General features: G+C 35.2%; 1 protein-coding gene across 1 annotated transcript in view; it reads right to left on the minus strand.

Moving 5' to 3' along the window:
• TTK (TTK protein kinase) overlaps positions 1–18,100 on the minus strand; it is a 33,496-nt gene extending 15,396 nt beyond the window's left edge. The window contains exons 1-11 of the mRNA XM_062571055.1: positions 17,956–18,100; positions 17,442–17,664; positions 14,450–14,556; positions 10,947–11,090; positions 7,435–7,531; positions 7,280–7,355; positions 7,100–7,197; positions 5,910–6,009; positions 5,084–5,207; positions 1,292–1,473; positions 1,038–1,174 (exon numbers count right to left, since the gene is read on the minus strand). Of these exons, the coding sequence (XP_062427039.1) occupies positions 1,038–1,174; positions 1,292–1,473; positions 5,084–5,207; positions 5,910–6,009; positions 7,100–7,197; positions 7,280–7,355; positions 7,435–7,531; positions 10,947–11,090; positions 14,450–14,556; positions 17,442–17,664; positions 17,956–18,100 (1,433 nt within the window). The remainder of the gene's footprint in view (positions 1–1,037; positions 1,175–1,291; positions 1,474–5,083; positions 5,208–5,909; positions 6,010–7,099; positions 7,198–7,279; positions 7,356–7,434; positions 7,532–10,946; positions 11,091–14,449; positions 14,557–17,441; positions 17,665–17,955) is intronic.
• Positions 18,101–18,486: the final 386 nt, after the last annotated feature.

The following is an 18,486-nucleotide window of genomic DNA, read 5'->3' on the forward strand; positions in this document are numbered from 1 at the left end:
TTTAGTTTTATAATCAGTGCAAGGTTATTAGTCTCAAACTATATAGGGCTCTTACATTATTAACCTAGTGCTTTAGAATCATGAATGAATTTAATGTTCAAAAGAAACTAGGCCAAAATACCATGCCAGTATTTACAGACAAACTGATAGATTAAGACCAAAGGTGAAAAGAATTTAATATACATAAGACTTTTTGTAGAGAATAAAATGACAAAAACTTCATTTTTAAATCCTTCATTGTGTTCAGCACAGCTCTCACTCATCACAGCAAAAGCACTTAACAGTTCTGCATACTTATAACACATTATGTATAATGAATTTGATTTTAAATAATCTCCATATTATCATATTGTGGAAGAGGCAAGAACAGAATATATTTTGAGGATCTTTTTTAAAATCAATTTCCATCGTGAGATCACCTAATTCATTCATTACATATATTCTAAATTTCACAGCTACAGAGGCAGAACTCACTCCTAATAGCACCTATTCATCACAGTCTTGACCTACATGATTCACCCTAGATACTTGTGAAAATAGTAGGTGATCACAAATGTAATTATCAACATATGAACAGGGATTTATGCCAAATTTAGGATTGCATGGATAAACAAACACTAGCATTTCCTAACTCAAATGCTTTATTCTGCAAGCCTCTAGATTTCTTACACTCTTAAACCACAGATACTTACATCATCAGAACCAGCCTGGTTCTCAGTTAGCAATGTAAAAAGCCTGACAACCATAAAAAACATGGCATCTGAAAGAAAAAGCACCCTGTAGTAGGAATCAGAGCAGTAACTCAGTGCTGTACATAGACTTCCTGATTAGGTGGTGTACTTCCAAATGCTGAAACATTGATATGGAAGCAAATGCAAACTGAAACTTAGTTAGGCAATTGACAAAACACTGAAAGCACCCAGTAATCTTGTTTGCTATCCGAATAAAAAGCTTTAGAATCTTGTTAAAAATCACTGAAGTCATTGCTAAGGTCAGCTTCTGTCCACAACTATATAGCTTAAAGAGAAATAGCTTACCAGTCCATATAATCATTAAATGTGGTGCTTGGTGTTCCACAAACATACAATGGATCATTTTTCTTAGAAACAGCATCTGGTGGTGATAGTTCTTTTGAAATTGGATGATTAGATTGTTCAAAATTTGACTGTTTTCCCTACAGAGGGCAAAGCAAACTATTATTCCACAAGAAAAGTCACAATTAACACAGAAATCACCTTTTCAACACACATTGAAAATGTTCCTGATGAACACATGGTCTTTATTACTTTACCTCTTTATAGCAGTTTTTCCAAGTCACCTCTTGAACTGGCCATTTTTTTCTGGAGTTAACACAGCTCTGCTTTATCCGATCTATTTGCTTTCTATAACCTTCAGCAGAACTGGATTGTTGCTGCTGGCTTTCCAGACCTCTTGGCTCTGGTATCTTCAGCTCTTGATACTGGATTTTATTTTCTGAGTTAATCATTTTAAAACAAAATGACACAAAAAAAACTTAATATTCTACCGCTTTAGTACTTTAAACCATTTCAGACAGATTTGTCCCTGTTTCTAAAATAAGTTTATTTCTACACCAAAGTAAATGAATACACTTGACTTAATGGACTCACAGACATCTTTTATGCAATTGATACTTAGAAGGCTTTAATCTTCCTTGTCCACATTCAGTTCAATGTGGTCACACAGCAACTCTTTTTGCAAAATCTTAGGATATTACTATAACTAAGAGATGCATCTGTTTTTGTTCATCAACATGCACAGACAGATCATATCTATCACCTGTACTATATCACCCTGGGACACTCAGGAGTTACAAAACTAAGTATTGCAACATGGCTTAAAAAAAAAAAAAAAAAAAAAGTCTTTTGCTTATGATGATAGGCAACCTGTTTAGAGAAGCAGAACATGCCTTTGCAATTGCTGACACCAAAGCCATAAAGGGACACGGCATCCTCAGTCACTTGGTTCTCCTATAGATTTAACAGGACATTGAATTGGTAGCAGAAAGCAGAGCAGGCTGCAGATACCACCAGCTTGTGTTCCTTTGAGTGCTTGGTCAGGTTTTCCTCTTCAAAGAGCTAGAAAGCAGTATCCCACATTAACAGAAGCTGAGTGCAACTCAGCTACTGAAAGACTGAGCTACTGAAATCAGCATCTCATCCAGAAGCCTGAACTAAAACATGAGCAGATGAAACTATACAGGAACAGTTTGCGTTTCAGGCTATAAGTCCATTAAAAGTTCTCATTGAAGGGGGAAGGGCAAAGAGACAAAAAAGACTGATTGCACTTGGAAAGCCACCATTTATATTAATCTTTTTCTTTCCTAAAAGAGGCAAATATTTATATAGTTCTAAATCCCACCCTTGCAAAATCAGACATCAGTGCACCAGCTTTTTTTTTCCAGCAAGATAAGAAATCAAGGAACCTCCTAGCAAAGTAGATTTCAGATGAAACAAATGTCAAATACCTGTTCAAAACTGGAAGACATCTCATATTCCACACAAAATATTGCTTTAAATTCATGACTAGTATCCTTGTAAATTTTACCAGTCCTATGATATTTCTAGTAAAATTGGTTTATTTATACCATTTCCTCATGAGGTTCAACAAGGGCAAGTGCAGAGTCCTGCACCTAGGGGAAAAATGCTGGGGGCTGACCTGCTAGAGAGCAGCTCTGCAGAGAAGGACCTGGGAGTGCTGGTGGATGACAGGTTGACCATGAGCCAGCAATGTGCCTTTGTGGCCAAGAAGGCCAATGGCTTCCTGGGGTGCATTGGGAAGAGTGTTGCCAGCAGGTCGAGGGAGGTGATCCTGCCCCTCTCCTCAGCCCTGGGGAGGCCTCATCTCGAGTACTGTGTCCAGTTCTGGGCTCCCCACTACAAGAGAGACATGGAGCTACTGGAGAGAGGCCAGCATAGGGCTACAAAGATGATCAGAGGGCTGCAGCACCTGCCCTATGAGGAACAGCTGCGAGAGCTGGGCCTGTTTAGCCTGGGGAAGAGAAGACTGAGGGGGGATCTTATCAATGTGTACAAGCACCTGAAGGGAGGGTGTCAAGGGGATGGGGACAAACTCTTTTCAGTTGTCCCATGTGACAGGACAAGAGGCAGTGGGCAGAAATTGAAGCACAGGAAGTTCCGCCTGAACGTGAGGGGGAATTTCTTTGCTGTGAGAGTGATGGAGCACTGGCACAGGTTGCCCAGAGAGGTTGTGGAGTCTCTTTCTCCAGAGATCTTCAAGGCCTGCCTGGATGCAACCCTGTCTAACATGCTCTAGCATCTAGCTTGAGCAGAGGGGTTGGACTAGATGATCTCCAGAGGTCCCTTCCAACTTTACTGATTCTATGATTCTGTCATTTCCTAGGAAGACCATCATTTGTTTCTCCTCCCCCACTTCCCTCTCTCCCTCCCTCCTTTAAAGAAAAAATTAAAGTGGAAGCTATTTTTACATAGAGAGGGAGCTTCACACAAATTTGACACACTCTAAGCATTAGATAATACTTGAGCAGAGCTTAAGGATGTTCTAAAAGAGTACATTAAATATTTTCCAATAAGAATCAAAGCCATTCAAACACTAGTGAAAGTTAATTTTGCTTTCGTATTTAGGTTTCAAATGGATTTAAAAATCAGAAAAAAGCAGATCAGGAGCACAAGGAACAATAAAGGCTAAAAAGGCTACTGTTCAAAGCACAGGCATTTGCAGTATTCAAAAATACAACTCTATATTTGACTGATACTGAAATTTAATAAGCCTCTGAACAGTACAGCTTAAAGTTAATACACACTGTTCACATGAAGAAAGGATTTCTGCAGTACAAGCTCAACTTGGATTATAGTGAGTATATGGATAGGGTGGTGAAAGTGATTTGGGCAGGGGCTGTTTGTTTTTATTTTTCTGCAGGACAAAGGAAAAAAAGGGCAATTAACTTCGCAGTTTGCCTTTTGCCAAAGGATTTTTATACTTTTGGGAAACCTTATTAGATAACTGTGACATTAGAGAAAGTTGCAAGAATACTGTTAAAAGACTAACATGCATGCATATCCTCAGGTACAATTCAGATAAAAATAATTTATTAGAACAAGATGTGACAAATTTAATATTTAGAGGTAATATATATGTCAGTGTTATATGGGACAGTGAAGCTGACAAAGATGATCAATACTTAATGGATGAAACCAAGAGAACACTAGGGAAGCCTAGCCAAAGAATTTGGCTATTAATCCAACTGTGTGAACACAGAACAGTTCAGAATACTGTAACAGGCTAAAAGACCAAGTTCAACCCCACTATAAAAAATTGCCTGTGATATATAAACAGCAACAGAAAACTCCACATATCTTGAAAGCAGTTTCACATAAATAGGACAAAAAGCAGGGTGTAAGCTGAAAGCAACTGCTGACATGAATGCTCTGTATTCACGAGGTTCACGAGGAATTGAGGAAGATATCCACTTTTTTTTTTTTTTTTTTTTTACAAAGTTAAAGACAATGTCATGCTGTCACCTTTTAAAGCTTAGTTCAACCAAAATAATCTCAGATTACACTTCAAAGGTTAAATCATAGCATCTATAAGGAAGAAAAAATTACTAATTGGAGTCTGTCTAATCAAACATTTAGAGATCACTCAAGAACATTATAATCTTTAGTTTGAATGTCTCATAGCCAAAATCCGTAGCGTGGATCTTTGTTGTTTTTTCGTATAAATTTTTGATGTGCTGGCAGCACCTTTCTTCACATAGGCTGGCAGTCTTAATTTGGAACCTTGTTGCTATTTCAAAGTCTACTGTAGAGTAGATAGTGAATTAGTCCTATACATCTTTCATCAAGCCCAGCACTTCATAAATGGGTTGTCTACTTTTGAATTTTGAATACTGCAGTCTTTTTTTGATACCACTTCCACAGGCACCACTCAATAACCAGATTTTGATTGAATGCTTCCCAAATGACCTCCAAAAATTTTTAACTTTGAAAAACATTTTCTTTAGTAAAGCATTAGTTTATGCAGAACAGCAACTTTTCATGCTTATTCTATTTCAAACTACTAAAACATCACATATTAACATTACCTTCTCTTTTTGTTGCAAGACTTGCATCCATTTTGGTTTTGAAAGTTACTGTTGAACAGGTAGCAGTTTCTAAGCTGTCCTCATCCAACCTTTGCAACTGTACAGCGTTTTTGTCTTCTAAGGACTAACAAAAACAAGCAGTGTCTTAAAAAGAATCAAGAAAGAGAATCCCAGCATAATATCTGAAAGGTATTTCCTTATGATAATCATGACTAACATATACCACAAAGCAAATATGCTTCACAACATAGTGCAGGATACAGGCAATTATACATTGATCCCACTTTAAAATCCCTCAGTATTCTGAATTCCATAATACAGTTTCTATAACAAAGATCTAAATGCTTTCTATAACAAAGATCTAAAAATCTAAAGTCCAAGTTCTTTCTGGTTGGGGAAGAGAAAGAGAGGACTGGACACAGAAGTGCAAGACAGTTCAAAAATCAAGTCTCTAGCAAAAATCATAATTTACAGATCCACAGAACACCTAACTGAACTTCGCTGAAATGGAATACTTATGATAAAACTCACAACTACAGCTGAAAAATCTGTAGTAAATACACAATCTTATTCCTTCTTTATAAATCAATGAGATTTTTATGTCCCTCCCTCCTCTATGAGGTACTGTTTAAAGAAAGTTCTCAATGATTATACATAAAGATTTTTCAAAAGCAAATACCACAGTCAATATTTCTATTCACAACTAATTAACATGCAGAAGTTCTACTTTATTTCCTCCCAAGGTTGAAAAAAGTGTCATTCTTTTTTCCCTAATAGCGTTCTTTATATTTTACAAAAAAAAAAAAAAAAGGAAGATTTAAGTTACCTTTACATCTCCCAGGTCATATGAATCATCCCCACTAGATTTTGGGTCAGATAGTGGAAAGGGTACAGTCAAGGCTGCAGATTTTGAGTTGGATATTTTCCTATTAAAAACAATATTGTTTATTATATACTGGCATGTGATACAATTAATAGTTGCCTTTCATGAGCTGGATGAAAAATATCATGTGTGAATACTTCTAGCTACAAGTTACAAATACAGAAAAAAACAGGTGCATTGTAATAGCACAGTGAGAAACACCACAAATCTAGAACATCACCATCATTCCTGAAGTGACAGACAATTAGCTGGCTTTCTTTAACAGAAAACTTGTGAGCTAGGGAAAAGATCCTAGGTCTGAATGGTGTTTTTCAAAGTAAATATTTAAACACTTTTATAAAAATGCTATTACATGATATATGGTCTCCCACTAGTTTCACAGATGCAGAATATTGGGTTTAAATTTGCTATTGAGAGACTAAGTACAAAGTAATCTTTTACTCTTCAGCTACATACTTCTCTCCTAGAATAACAAAGTCTCCCACTTCTGTGTGAATTGTTCCACACATTATCAAGAGGAAGAAACTTGTATAACAAAGGCTGAATTAGGCAAAAATCCTGTCTTTTCTGTTTACTTTCAAGGTACACTAAGCTCAGGAGAAACATGCAGCAAAGTGCTACTTAAGTTGGTAGAGAGCAGATTCTTCCATTGCTGAACAGCTACTCACATTGAAATAAGCAATAATACTTTCTTAATATTACAATTAGCATACAGATTAATAAGCCTCAGTTATTTTGTTCCCAAATTTATGAAAGATTGTTTACAGTGTTGCAGTTAAAAGTGCAGATTTAAAAATCTCTTTGAAATTACAAGTCTGCCTTATGGCTAATTTTAGGAACTAGAGTACACAAGTATAAAGTTTTTGAATGTATTTTTTTGTTTCAGTCTATCTCATTTACTTTTACAGCTCTTTACTGATTAGATAGAAGAAATTGATCTTTGCATGCTCTCATACAATTAATCTGAGTGGTAACATGGAAAGTGGGATAAAGCAATACCTACTGTAATTATAATGATAATTTTTCATCAAAAATTTTAAGATTGTTAACATTTAACATTTTCACTATCTAATAAAAGCATTCAATTGAAAGGGAGAACTTAAATGTATCAGGCTGCAGTAAAATAATTGTACCTCTTCATAACACTAGCTGTAAGCGGGATATCCACCTTCTTCACAACATCAGCAGTATCAGTTACAAGTTTAACAGGAACTCTCCCAAAAGGGCAGGCCTAAAGGCAAATTGGAAGTTATCAGATGTGTAAAGTAAAAAGAAAGATTTAAGATTTTGAATCAAAGTATTACATATTCTACCTGATTAGATTTGTTTAGTGGTCTTAATGGATTATGGCAATTCAAAATAGCATCAAATTCTTGCGATTTCTCTCCCCTGAAAACAAGGAAAAAGAGTGTGTCTTTTTTATGATGATTTAAGAGCTTAAATAAAATATAAGAAATCAAGCCATTACCCAAGAGTAGCAGTGGAAGAATTTTCAGAATCATTCCTTTTTCTACTTTTGTGATTTCCAACTATGTTCTGAAGTCCAGACGCTTGTGTACTTGACACTGCAGCCAAATTAATTAGAATTATTCAGCTAGTACTACAGATTATATTTCTAAAGACAAAGGTTTTTTTTGTAACAATTGCAATTTGAAAGAGACACTCACAGTAATTAGAACCAATATGACCTATCACTATTTTCTACTGATCTAAGTACACATCTTCTATGATTTCACATAAGGTATGATAATCCATCTAGGAAAAATCCTTACAATCACAGGGAGCTTTTCAGAATGAGTGCAAAATAGATAAGAAATAGAATATATTAAATATCCATTTTATGAACTGCTATAGTTTATTATACATCTAAAACACAAAAGAAAGTTAAGATATCTATAAACTAGTCAAACAAATTAACTTTTGGACCTCCAAAGCCTGACCTCTGTTAATCTTACTTTATATGTAGAAAAATATAACAACCAAAAACACTAGTTTGAGAAGTATGGGGGGGATGAGAGAAACATCGTAACTTTCAGGGTAAGCCGAAACTACTTGTTACCAAAGCTCTTTCCCAAGTCCCTCTACCACACTTAGCCACTGACCGGGCACTTCATGAGAGTAATCTCAAATTCATATTAGATAAATTCAACTGATTAGTCTAAAAAAATTGTTTGGGTTAAATTAAACCAGTCAGTTTCACTCACAGCTAATTTTAGAGTGCTCTTCTGAGCTGTGCTCTACTGTCAGGACAGGAAGGATCAAAAAAGGCAGTAGCAAATGGCTTGTCCACTAGCTCACTAGCTCAGTCTCATTCCAGAACAGAGTATCTGTCAGTTTTTGAGAACTTGCAAAAGTTCTATGAACTTGTATATTGGTCTCAGGATGAAATATCAAGTCAACTCCTAGTCATGCTATTACTGAGTCTTGTAAAAATAAAGCATATATTTTATACACACTTTATGGTAGGTGAACCAGAAAACAAGTTACTCGAAGAGCTATTCTAGGAACTCAAAAGCAGCAAATAGCACAGAACGCCACAATCATCCAAGTTATTTTTGCCTATAACTAGACATGAGAAAGCCATTTCCCAGAGATGAATAAATTATCGCAAGTTAGAACACAATCTAATCCTCAAATCTTTAGTAACTGCCCCAAAGTATGTTATGTTCATGCACTGAACTTTAGAAAAGGTAGGTTAATTCTCTGTTTAAGGAACATTGTGAGGCACAAGTTAAGAGTTTTCAGAATAGTAAATTCATCATTTGTTATCTACCAGATCAACCCTTTTAAAATTAGCTTCTAATTATTCACCTATCAGTAGACTACAATAAAAGAATTAAATTAACAGCATGGACAACTAGACATCACAGAACATGTATTTAAAATCAAAGATAACTAAGATGTTGTAGTATCTTCTACATCATATAAGCCCTGGTTTTCTATCAGTACAGGAAACTGTCTGCTTGAGTAATAAATGGAAGAAGTCATGCCTATCCACAGCTTCAAGAAAATATGTCACAACTTAAAACAAACTTAAAGAAAGGCCTTTTACTGTTTCCCTTAACATTCTTAAATTCTAGATTAGTTTATCAAAACTTATATGATGCTTATTTTGATGCCCTCCATGTCCCCCTTCTACCTTCAGCTATACCTGAACATTTCAATTTTAGCTATTTCTACTCTGAAAATTTTTATGAACTATTTCTATATAAACTATTCAGACTAAAAAGATAAATATCATGCATAATGTATTCTCTCAATATTTTTTTAATATGTTAAATATAGCATTGGCATTAGATCTAGGAAGTTTCCGATTAGTAGCTTAGCAGTCCAGCGCGCACACACACAAAATCCTGCTCTTCAGGACTGCCTCTCATATTAATCATGACCTACATCTTATCAAATTATATTTTTCCTAGTTATACATATTTGATTTCACCCAGCAAATCAAATACTTGTCTGCTATGCACAAAAGGAAAAGGGGATTATAAAGGCTCCTGTATTTGTTAGTTTTCATACGTGTATCACTGTATTACAACTGCATGCAACTTTCAGAACAGTCAGCATTTCTGTTGTCAAATAAAAAGCTTTTAAAAGTACCTTTTAAATAGAAAAAAAATGCAACGCAGACTGCTTTAATATATAAGCATTTAAATCTGTAGATAGAACAGTCTCTCCACTGCTCCAGAAGCAACATACAAACTCACTGAAAGTTAGATTCAGTTGTTTACACCATGTGTGTCCCCGAGTTTGAGATATTTCAAGTCTAGCATTGTCATTTAAACTTTTATTTTGAAATGGCTGGACAAAAAACACATTACCTTTTTTCAAATAATCCTTTTTATCTGTTCATTTAAATGAAAAATGAAATAAACCTACCCTTTCCTCAAAACTCATTGTTTCCTAAATTGCGTACAGGTATTTTATATGTATACCCTTAGATGTGTAACAACTAAAGCCAGTAACATTATATCGGCTGTGGCACTTACAAAGTTGCTACATGGTTAATAGAGAAAAAAGCCAAAAAATAAACTAACTAAAAAATTAATACTAGAATGGAGTATTATTGCAAATCTTGCTAGATGTCTTTTTCCACAATTAGTGTTTTACATAAAAGTTGATTTAGAAGAAGACAGTCAAATCTCAATCACTTTCCTGTAGATATACCTCTATGGAAAAAAAAAAAAAAAATCTATTTTCACCAATTCTATCCTTACACAAAGGTTTTGATTTTTTCTTTCTTTAAAAAAAGCTAGATGTCACTCTTGCAAGAGTTAGTCACATGTGCCTCTACATTTACTTGAACTACATTTTTTGTTGAATTTTACTCCAAACAAGTCTCATGAAAACTTGGTAAGTTAAAATTATATATTAGACCACTAGTACTAGTTATATTGTACATAAAAATCAAGCACTTCAATTTTGTGCTGATAAGTGCATATTTTTAATCCATTTGTAAAATAAATCTAAAGTTAAAACAGATTCTTTTCCCTGGATTTGACTTCACTGAAATTGCTGCAAAATCTGCTTCAGCACAATCTTTGCAAGACACACCTCAAGATAACCTATCTGTATAGTTTACTCTACATATTTCATGTCTAATAGCTTCTCTGCTATCACCAGCTCTGCATTTCACACTTCCAGGTGCAGGTCTTTGTTAGAGTACAAATACCTAAGGACAAATAGACAAGCACCCTTTGCAGAATTAGTGTACTACCCTACTGCAGGTAAGGACTGTATCTTAGGGCTTCTGCGACCTGAAGTCACTGCAGCGGAGATACAACTGAGAACTGAAGGAATACAATGAAGAATATAAGCTGCCTAAGGTCTCATTAGTATCACTGTTTATTAGATACTAACATAGATCAAGTTCTTTTATATATATATATATAAATAAAAGACACCACAGAGAAAATAACTTTTCAATTTAACATTAGAAACTGCATAAACCCAATTCACATTTTAAGAAACTGCAGTTACCTGCAAAGTTCTCTTTCTCCTCATCTGAAAGCAACTGCTTTTTTTGTGAATGAAAGTTTTTCAGAGCAGTTTCCAACATTTCTAATGGAACAGCACAGCAGTCCACAGCTTTCTGAAGAAGCTGCTTACACTTCTTCATATTTCCTAAGTAGTAAGGAACAGTGAGTTAGAAGCTGAAAGAATATAAACAATTATAGTATGGCAGTACGGCAACACGTTATTTCTAATTTAAAAATGCTTATATTCATGCTTTATATTCATTTTGCATCATTCTCTGCAATCACTGTTTATTATGTGCTGTTCCCATTTAGACATACATCTGTTTCAAGGATACTATCTGGAACCAGTAACACATGAGTACATAAGCCAGTTTCTCATATGAAATTGAGCAGCAAGTCATGAAATATGCTTTAGAAATTCACATAACTTCATTCTCAGCATTTGTTTAGTTTGTTACAGGAACCACATGGAAACATACCACAAACTCTAAAATTAGTTCTTCCTGAAGTATCCAAGAAATTTTTTTTAGATCTGACCAGATAAAAAACTTTATATACACATTATAAAACACCTTTAATTCATTTAACTAGGTACCAAAGTTAAAAGCAATTGAAGTTAAAAATCAAACATTCCCAGTTCTGAAAGCACTACAACTGGGAGCAATGAAAAGGGAAAGGTTTTGTTTCATTGTAGCTCTACACATTACTAAATGCCATAAAGACAGAGATACAAGAGAAAGTACTTTAACTGAATTTAATATGCATTTTGTGTTCATATATGAACAAGTACACATACTCTGCTATGACGTATCAAAGAGTCAAGTCTCAATTCTTTGCTATTTCATGGCAGAAAGTGGTTAAAAGTGTATCAAGACCAAATTTTTTTTCTAATTCCCCTCCCCCATCATCAGGGCAAAATAAGAGTATTTTGTTACAGCTATTATATTAAAAACTGTACCTTGAAGCCTCAAATTCCCCTTTTTCCTTATTTCCAAAGCAGCAAAATGTAAAAGTATTTTCTTACAGGTGTAATGCATATATAATTCATTATTATACTACACTATACAATAATATAGTCGAGCTCCGTATCTCCAGCAATTCAAACTCCAACTAAAGTTAAATTCATTCTGCCTCTAGTTAAAAATTAGAGATGATTAAAATTTAGGAATGTATGCTTAAATAAGGTATATTAACAACATCAAAATAAAGTTGGACACTGAAGCAAGAAAATGCCAAAATAAAGGTCATAGCTTCATTTATATATCTCTTGTGCACATTTATTATGATTTGGCTTTTAACCACAAGTACTTTTCCCCCCTTCTTCCCCCACCAAAATTCTGAGCAAGTGGATATCTTTTTAGGATTTATCTTCAAGAATCCTTAACTAGGGTTATTTATGGTCATGAGCTTTGAACACTTCATAGCAAATCTAGTTTCAAGCAAAATACACAAGGCACACCAGCAGTGAGAAGTCAGTATTCTATTTAAATGAAGTTTTATTCATTTAAACAAACCAGAACACCACCTGTATTGTATCACTTTTTTTGGGTTATGAATACTCAGTTTATACGCCAATCTTGATTGATTCATCCTAATTTGTCAACCATAATTTCAGAATTTTGATTTGAGATTTAGCTAAGTTTTGCTCAAAACATGGAAGTAAAAGTATAATTTAACTTTTTAACCTTTTCTTTCCAATGTAAAGGGAAAGTGATTAATCTAGACAAGATCAGTAGACTTGCTGAAGTACTGCTGAAGTGACCTAGATAAGAAGGTAAAGCATTGCTCCTTCACTTTCCTTTGGCCTAAGCTGCATGAATTGAGTGGAGAAGAAAGAATATACAATTAGTATGTTACACTAATCCCCTTTGAAGCACAAAGGAGGAACACTATAGCTCTGTACACATTACCAAATGTCAAACAGATCAACTTGGGGATAACAGATACAAATCAAGAGTACACATGGGAGATAAACCAGTTATGGTTGGCTTTGGTTTATTCCTCTGGAATTAAAATTTCCATTTCAAGCTGCCTATTTGCTGTCAAAGTAAAAAGCTATTGCATGAACACATCCCACAGCTGGGGGGTAATTAAATCCGCTGGTGACTGTGATAGAAGGATGGATTAACAGAGTAACAGGGCAGCAAAGAATCATGTTGCTCAAATCACCTGCAGAACAGAGAACATCCCTCCCCCCTCCCCCCCAAAAAAGCACAAAAAAAAAACATAGCACACAAACACCAGCTCACAGGTAGGTAGTACATCCCTGCTACCAAGTACTAGAGCCATGTTCCCAACACATAACAGAAAATAAGTTGTATAAAGAGGCCGAAAGGAATTCCTTGGATTACTGGTCTAAAGTGTTGAGGACCTATTATTTTAAATTACTTAGAGCATAATTTCAATAGCCATCTGGAAGCTGAGATGGCGTAAATCCTGAAATAACCTGAAACAAGATTTCTGAGCTATATAGGATAAATTAATCTGGAAGAAAATTACCTTCTCTGTAGCTTCCCCTAGCAAGAACAGTACAGGCACCCCTTAAAGAGGCCATACAGTATCACTGTCATATCAGAACGGTTTGCCTAAAACACTGCAGCATGACATTATACAAAGAATACCATGCTATTTTGAATACTGACAAAACTATGGTTTGGGTTTTGTTTTGTTTTTTCTTCCTAGTTAGTCGACTGAGAAATGGCATCTATAAAACTGTCAAGTAATTCTACTCCAAACTATGAAGAAACAGAAGATACCATTTCACCTCCACTTTCCCAACATTATTATTCAACAATAGACCAGAGAACAGAAGAATCAGTTAAAATTCAATTGTCAGCTACTTAAGATCCTGAATGGCAGAAGGGAGGGAATTTACTTAGTCCAAATTCCACATTTACAGTTTAGTGTATTTTGGTTTAATAAAAAGCAAATCAAGAATCTACATTTGCTTTTTTGGAAGGAGTCAGAATTAGGAGAAATTTTTTCATGACCTTGCTTTTAAATTAAACTTCATCATCCTTAAGAAACCTTGAAAACACAAATATGAACTCTGAAATGTCTTACTACCAGTTATGCTCTTGATTATATTCCATAGCAGTTTACCAAGAGCCAAAGAATTTCTTCCTCCACAAGCAAGATGCATGTGGCTGAAGGGAGAGTACCACCCAAACGTGAATGTTTTTCACCCCACCAAGAGTCTCACCCACACCTGCTATTATAGTGTAGTCTACTACACTTAAAAACCAGAAATCACTGCCAAATTTCACCTTGGTTTAATATTATTTCTAAAGGAAAAAGACTACTAAAAAACATACGCACATTTTCATTAAAAATGAAAGCACATGTTGTCTTTAAACTTTAATCATAAAAACAAATTATTTCATTTTCTCATTTAATAGCTATCACAGCTATTAAATCATGGTAGAGTAGCATTCACAAAAACCCACCCTACCCCACACTAAAACAATACAGAACACCATCCATGGAACAAGTTTTTCTACACACCTTGTGATAGTTCAAATTGTGCAAAAGCTACATGCACAAAAGCAAACTTCTTGCAATTTAGTCTGGCCAGATGAAACTGGTCACGTGCCTCCTCTGGATCTTGAAGACTGTAAAGAAAGTACACCAATAGTTACAGAATGAAAAGCCTGACTAACAAGGATCAAGTTCCATGTACTTAGTGATGGCATCAGATAATTCTGGAAAAGTAATTCATCTACAGCCAAAGTTCCTCCTCCTCCTTAGAACCATTTACTGAAGGGCAAATAACTAGAGTCTCAAAAAAGCTGGTAACTGAAAGATAACAAATTGACCCTTTCCAAAGAATTCTGCAGTGGAACGTTTAATTATTTTAAGAACGAGAAAAGTCTCATTAATGGCTTAAGTGTATTAATAGAGTCCAGTTAAGTTCAATACACTCAGCTTTGATAACTAGCTCTTCTGCCCCTGTCCTGTTGTTCTAGATTAAGCTCTAATATATGAATTAAATTCACTTTCTCACTTGTAAAAAAATCATTTCTGAAGGGAGGGGGAAGAGGGAAAACAGAAAGAAAGAAAAAGAGGGACTTAGGAACAAGCAGAGCAAAATCTAATGTGAGCAACAGACATTACACTACACACTTGGTGGCACTGTGTAGCAGCCAGAAGAGTTAGGTGAAGGTAGGGAAGGGTAGCATGGTTAATCTGCATGGATGACTCATTCACGGACGTAGTTGGCTGTTTACCTTAGGGTTTTTCAGGGCTTTTTCAAGGGCTCCTCAAGCACCATCAGAATCACAATGGGCAGAAAGGTTATGGCACAGATTGACTGTCCAGAAAACATACTAAGGCAAGACCCCACTAGTGCCAATAAGAGATGAAAAGAATCTAGTGTTGATGTTAGACACTAAAATCTCAAATTGTCACTGCTGGCTTCAGATGTTTGTGATGCCACAGCTTGCTCTTCCTGTTATGTGGAAAATTTGAAAGAACAGCAAAAGTAGCACTGCTGTAGAGCATCTTTCTTCCCCCACTGAAGGCACTACAATCAGTGGTGTACAATCAGTACACCTATGGATTAAAGAGTTACTCATATGCAGTACTTGAAAAGTCAAAAGGACCCTAGTAAGCCATGAGACAGGCAAGAATATTTTCTTTGACAGAAACTAAAATTGAGCAGAGAAGTAGTAATAGACAAGCTGATAACCAGGAACAGAAAAAATTTAAAATGCTGTGGAAGTCTCAGAAGCTAGTAAAATTGCTAGCAATGATTGAATATTATAACTATGGCCTAAAAAAATACTCAAATATCTCAACATCAATCTCCAAAAATAATAGACAAGCAGCAAATTGAGAAAGTATTGGCTTATAATAAGTCACAGTAAGAGTTGGCTAATCTCGGAAAGTAGTTTACAAAAGTGGAACCACCATGTAAGGTTCCACTGGGGTTAACACTGCACCAGATTTTGGTGGGTACTTTTTTTTAAAAAAAAAAGCATTTGAGAAGGTTGTCTCTCTTTTTAAATAGTTTTCATTAGCAGTCAGAAAACATATCTGTTAATCAACAAATGCCATCAGTTATAAAGCAGAAAAATGAAGCAGAAAAAAAGATCTGCATTACCAATGAGCTAGGTGCACTCTACAGTAATACTGGCTACCAAAACAGAGGGTGTTTTAGTATAGCTAAAGGTAGCACATTTTAATAATGAAACAAAGAAAGGCAGACTACTCCCACAAAGGTCTCTAAAACTTGCGGTGGTCAGGTAACTAAATATATCTCAATGATTCATTGCAACTAAAAGGGTTAACAATATTCATGTATTCCTAGTATCAACAGGCTAAAGACAGTACCTTCAGTGCATTTTTTTGCTACACAAAAACATCTTCCTTCAAGATGCTAAGGATTTGCAACAGGATATTTACTCACTGCTGCTCATTTCCCAATAGCACATTCAGAAGAATACCACAGGCATATAGTGAAAGTAAACAGGGATGTAGAAAGATCCATTCAGCTGACAGAACAGGCAAAGAAGCAGATCATATTAATAGTGCAAGATCAAGCCACCTGCCAAAAGGCTACACTGGAGAATAATGAAAGGAAAAATTTAGTCATGAGGAGAGCACCTGCTCATTTCTTTGACTGTTAAGAACTACTATGATGTTTAAAGTTCTATCTCAACATATAAGCAGCTCTTTATCTCAACACATGTGCTGTGACAGTATTTTGAGTGCCAAGAGAACTACTCACAAAAACAAAAAAAAAATCAAATTAGAACCCTGCCCTAATAAATACCCGAAAGGAAACACTGGTGTTTAAGTTTGGATAAAGCAATAAAAGGTTACAATCAGGAGTAATCTCTTAAGTCATGAAAGTCTAAAATGATGTTCCAAGATGTTCTTCCCATCTTAAGGCAGCTATTTAATACAGTTCAGATAAGTTTTTTTATACCGAGAAAACAGACTAGACAAGGAAGTTTAGATTCCTGAAGTTGAGCTAAATGGACTGGATAATAGCAGGCTGTGTACCTCACAGTTATGGTAAGTCAGTTACAGAAGCCCACAGGGAAATAATCATAACTTGCAATGTACACAAGTTGATACAGTTTATAATTTCCCCCAAATTAAAGGGATGAGTCAGATCTCACTCATGCTGCTCTCCACAGCTTCTTTTGAGCTAATGCATAGAGCTGAAGGGACAAGGGGAAGGAGGAAGCATCTCATACCGCTTCCCATATGCCCAACACATACAATACAGGTAAAAATGTAAGTTAACACATCCAACTCAAATGGTTCTGAACAATCATGTTCAGAAGAAGAACGTAAGTACTGCAGATGCTATAGGTTTGACTAGCCATCAAACCAGCTCAGAATTTCAACGATGCTACATGAAAACAACAGGACCTATCAAAATACTCATTTATGTTGTGGAAAACACTAATGCAAAATAACTATCTTTGCTCTCATTAATATTCAGGGATCAGAGTAGTTATACTGAAAAAAGAAAATGTATACTTACGCTTTCAACTCAGCAAATCTCACAAGGATGCGAGCATAGCTCTCATCTTGACTATGCTTTTCTGCAGGTAATGCAGTTACCGCTTGACTGTAACGACCAATGAGTCTATTCAGTAGAGTAACATCCATCTGAGGAATTCCCTTTTTCTCTAACCTAAGCAAGAAACTCAGCCAAGCTTCTGGATTATTTGTCATCATTATTTGATTAACAGTTCCAGAGTTATCTAATGGAAAAAAATAACAAAATGATTTAATTAAAATTGCAATGAACATGAAAAGCAGCATAAAACAATTTTTGTGAACCTTCATCTACAAAGACTAGGGTTTTTTCACATTAGTGTAACAAAAAGTTACTAAAAATAAGGAGAGAGGACATGTATTTTAAAGTGATTAATCATATTAAAAGTGCTAAAAGGATGATACTGAAATACCTCAAACCCTTTCAGTTAACAGTTCCTCCATTCAGTCTAAGATCAATTACAGAGGTGACAATAAAGATCAACAAAAATGCATACCTGTTGTATCAGCTGATATTTTAGTATAACTAAGTTCATCTGTGACATTGTCTTCACTTTTGTACTTGTTTTTCAAATCTCTAACTCTACTCATGATTGAAGCAATTTGTGGTAATCCTCTTTCACTTAGATCCTCCTCCTCCATCTGCAAAGTTAAAAACTAGTGAAGTTACTGAAGAACTCCATTGTAGCAGATCCTTAACTGCAATTACCTCTAAGTAATAGTGCATGGAAAATACTTTCCCATGTACATTTTGCATATTAGTTGAGATTAAATCAAATTATATAACAAATTTTAGTAAAACTTTGTCAGTTTACTTATACAAGTAAACCTCATAGCAGAAGCTAACTTAAGAGTAGCAAAAGGAGTTGATCTGCCCAAACGGTAATCCATGTTGTTTAACAGCCCCTTCCAATAACATATATCCAATGTGTCAATAAATATTTGGAGGGGGCGGATACATTCTAAAACTATCATTTGGATTGCTAACAAGAAAAGGTAGTCCTACTCTTGGCCTCACACTCTTGCTA

Source organism: Rhea pennata, chromosome 3, assembly GCF_028389875.1.
Source record: "Rhea pennata isolate bPtePen1 chromosome 3, bPtePen1.pri, whole genome shotgun sequence".
Taxonomy (NCBI): Eukaryota; Metazoa; Chordata; class Aves; order Rheiformes; family Rheidae; genus Rhea; species Rhea pennata.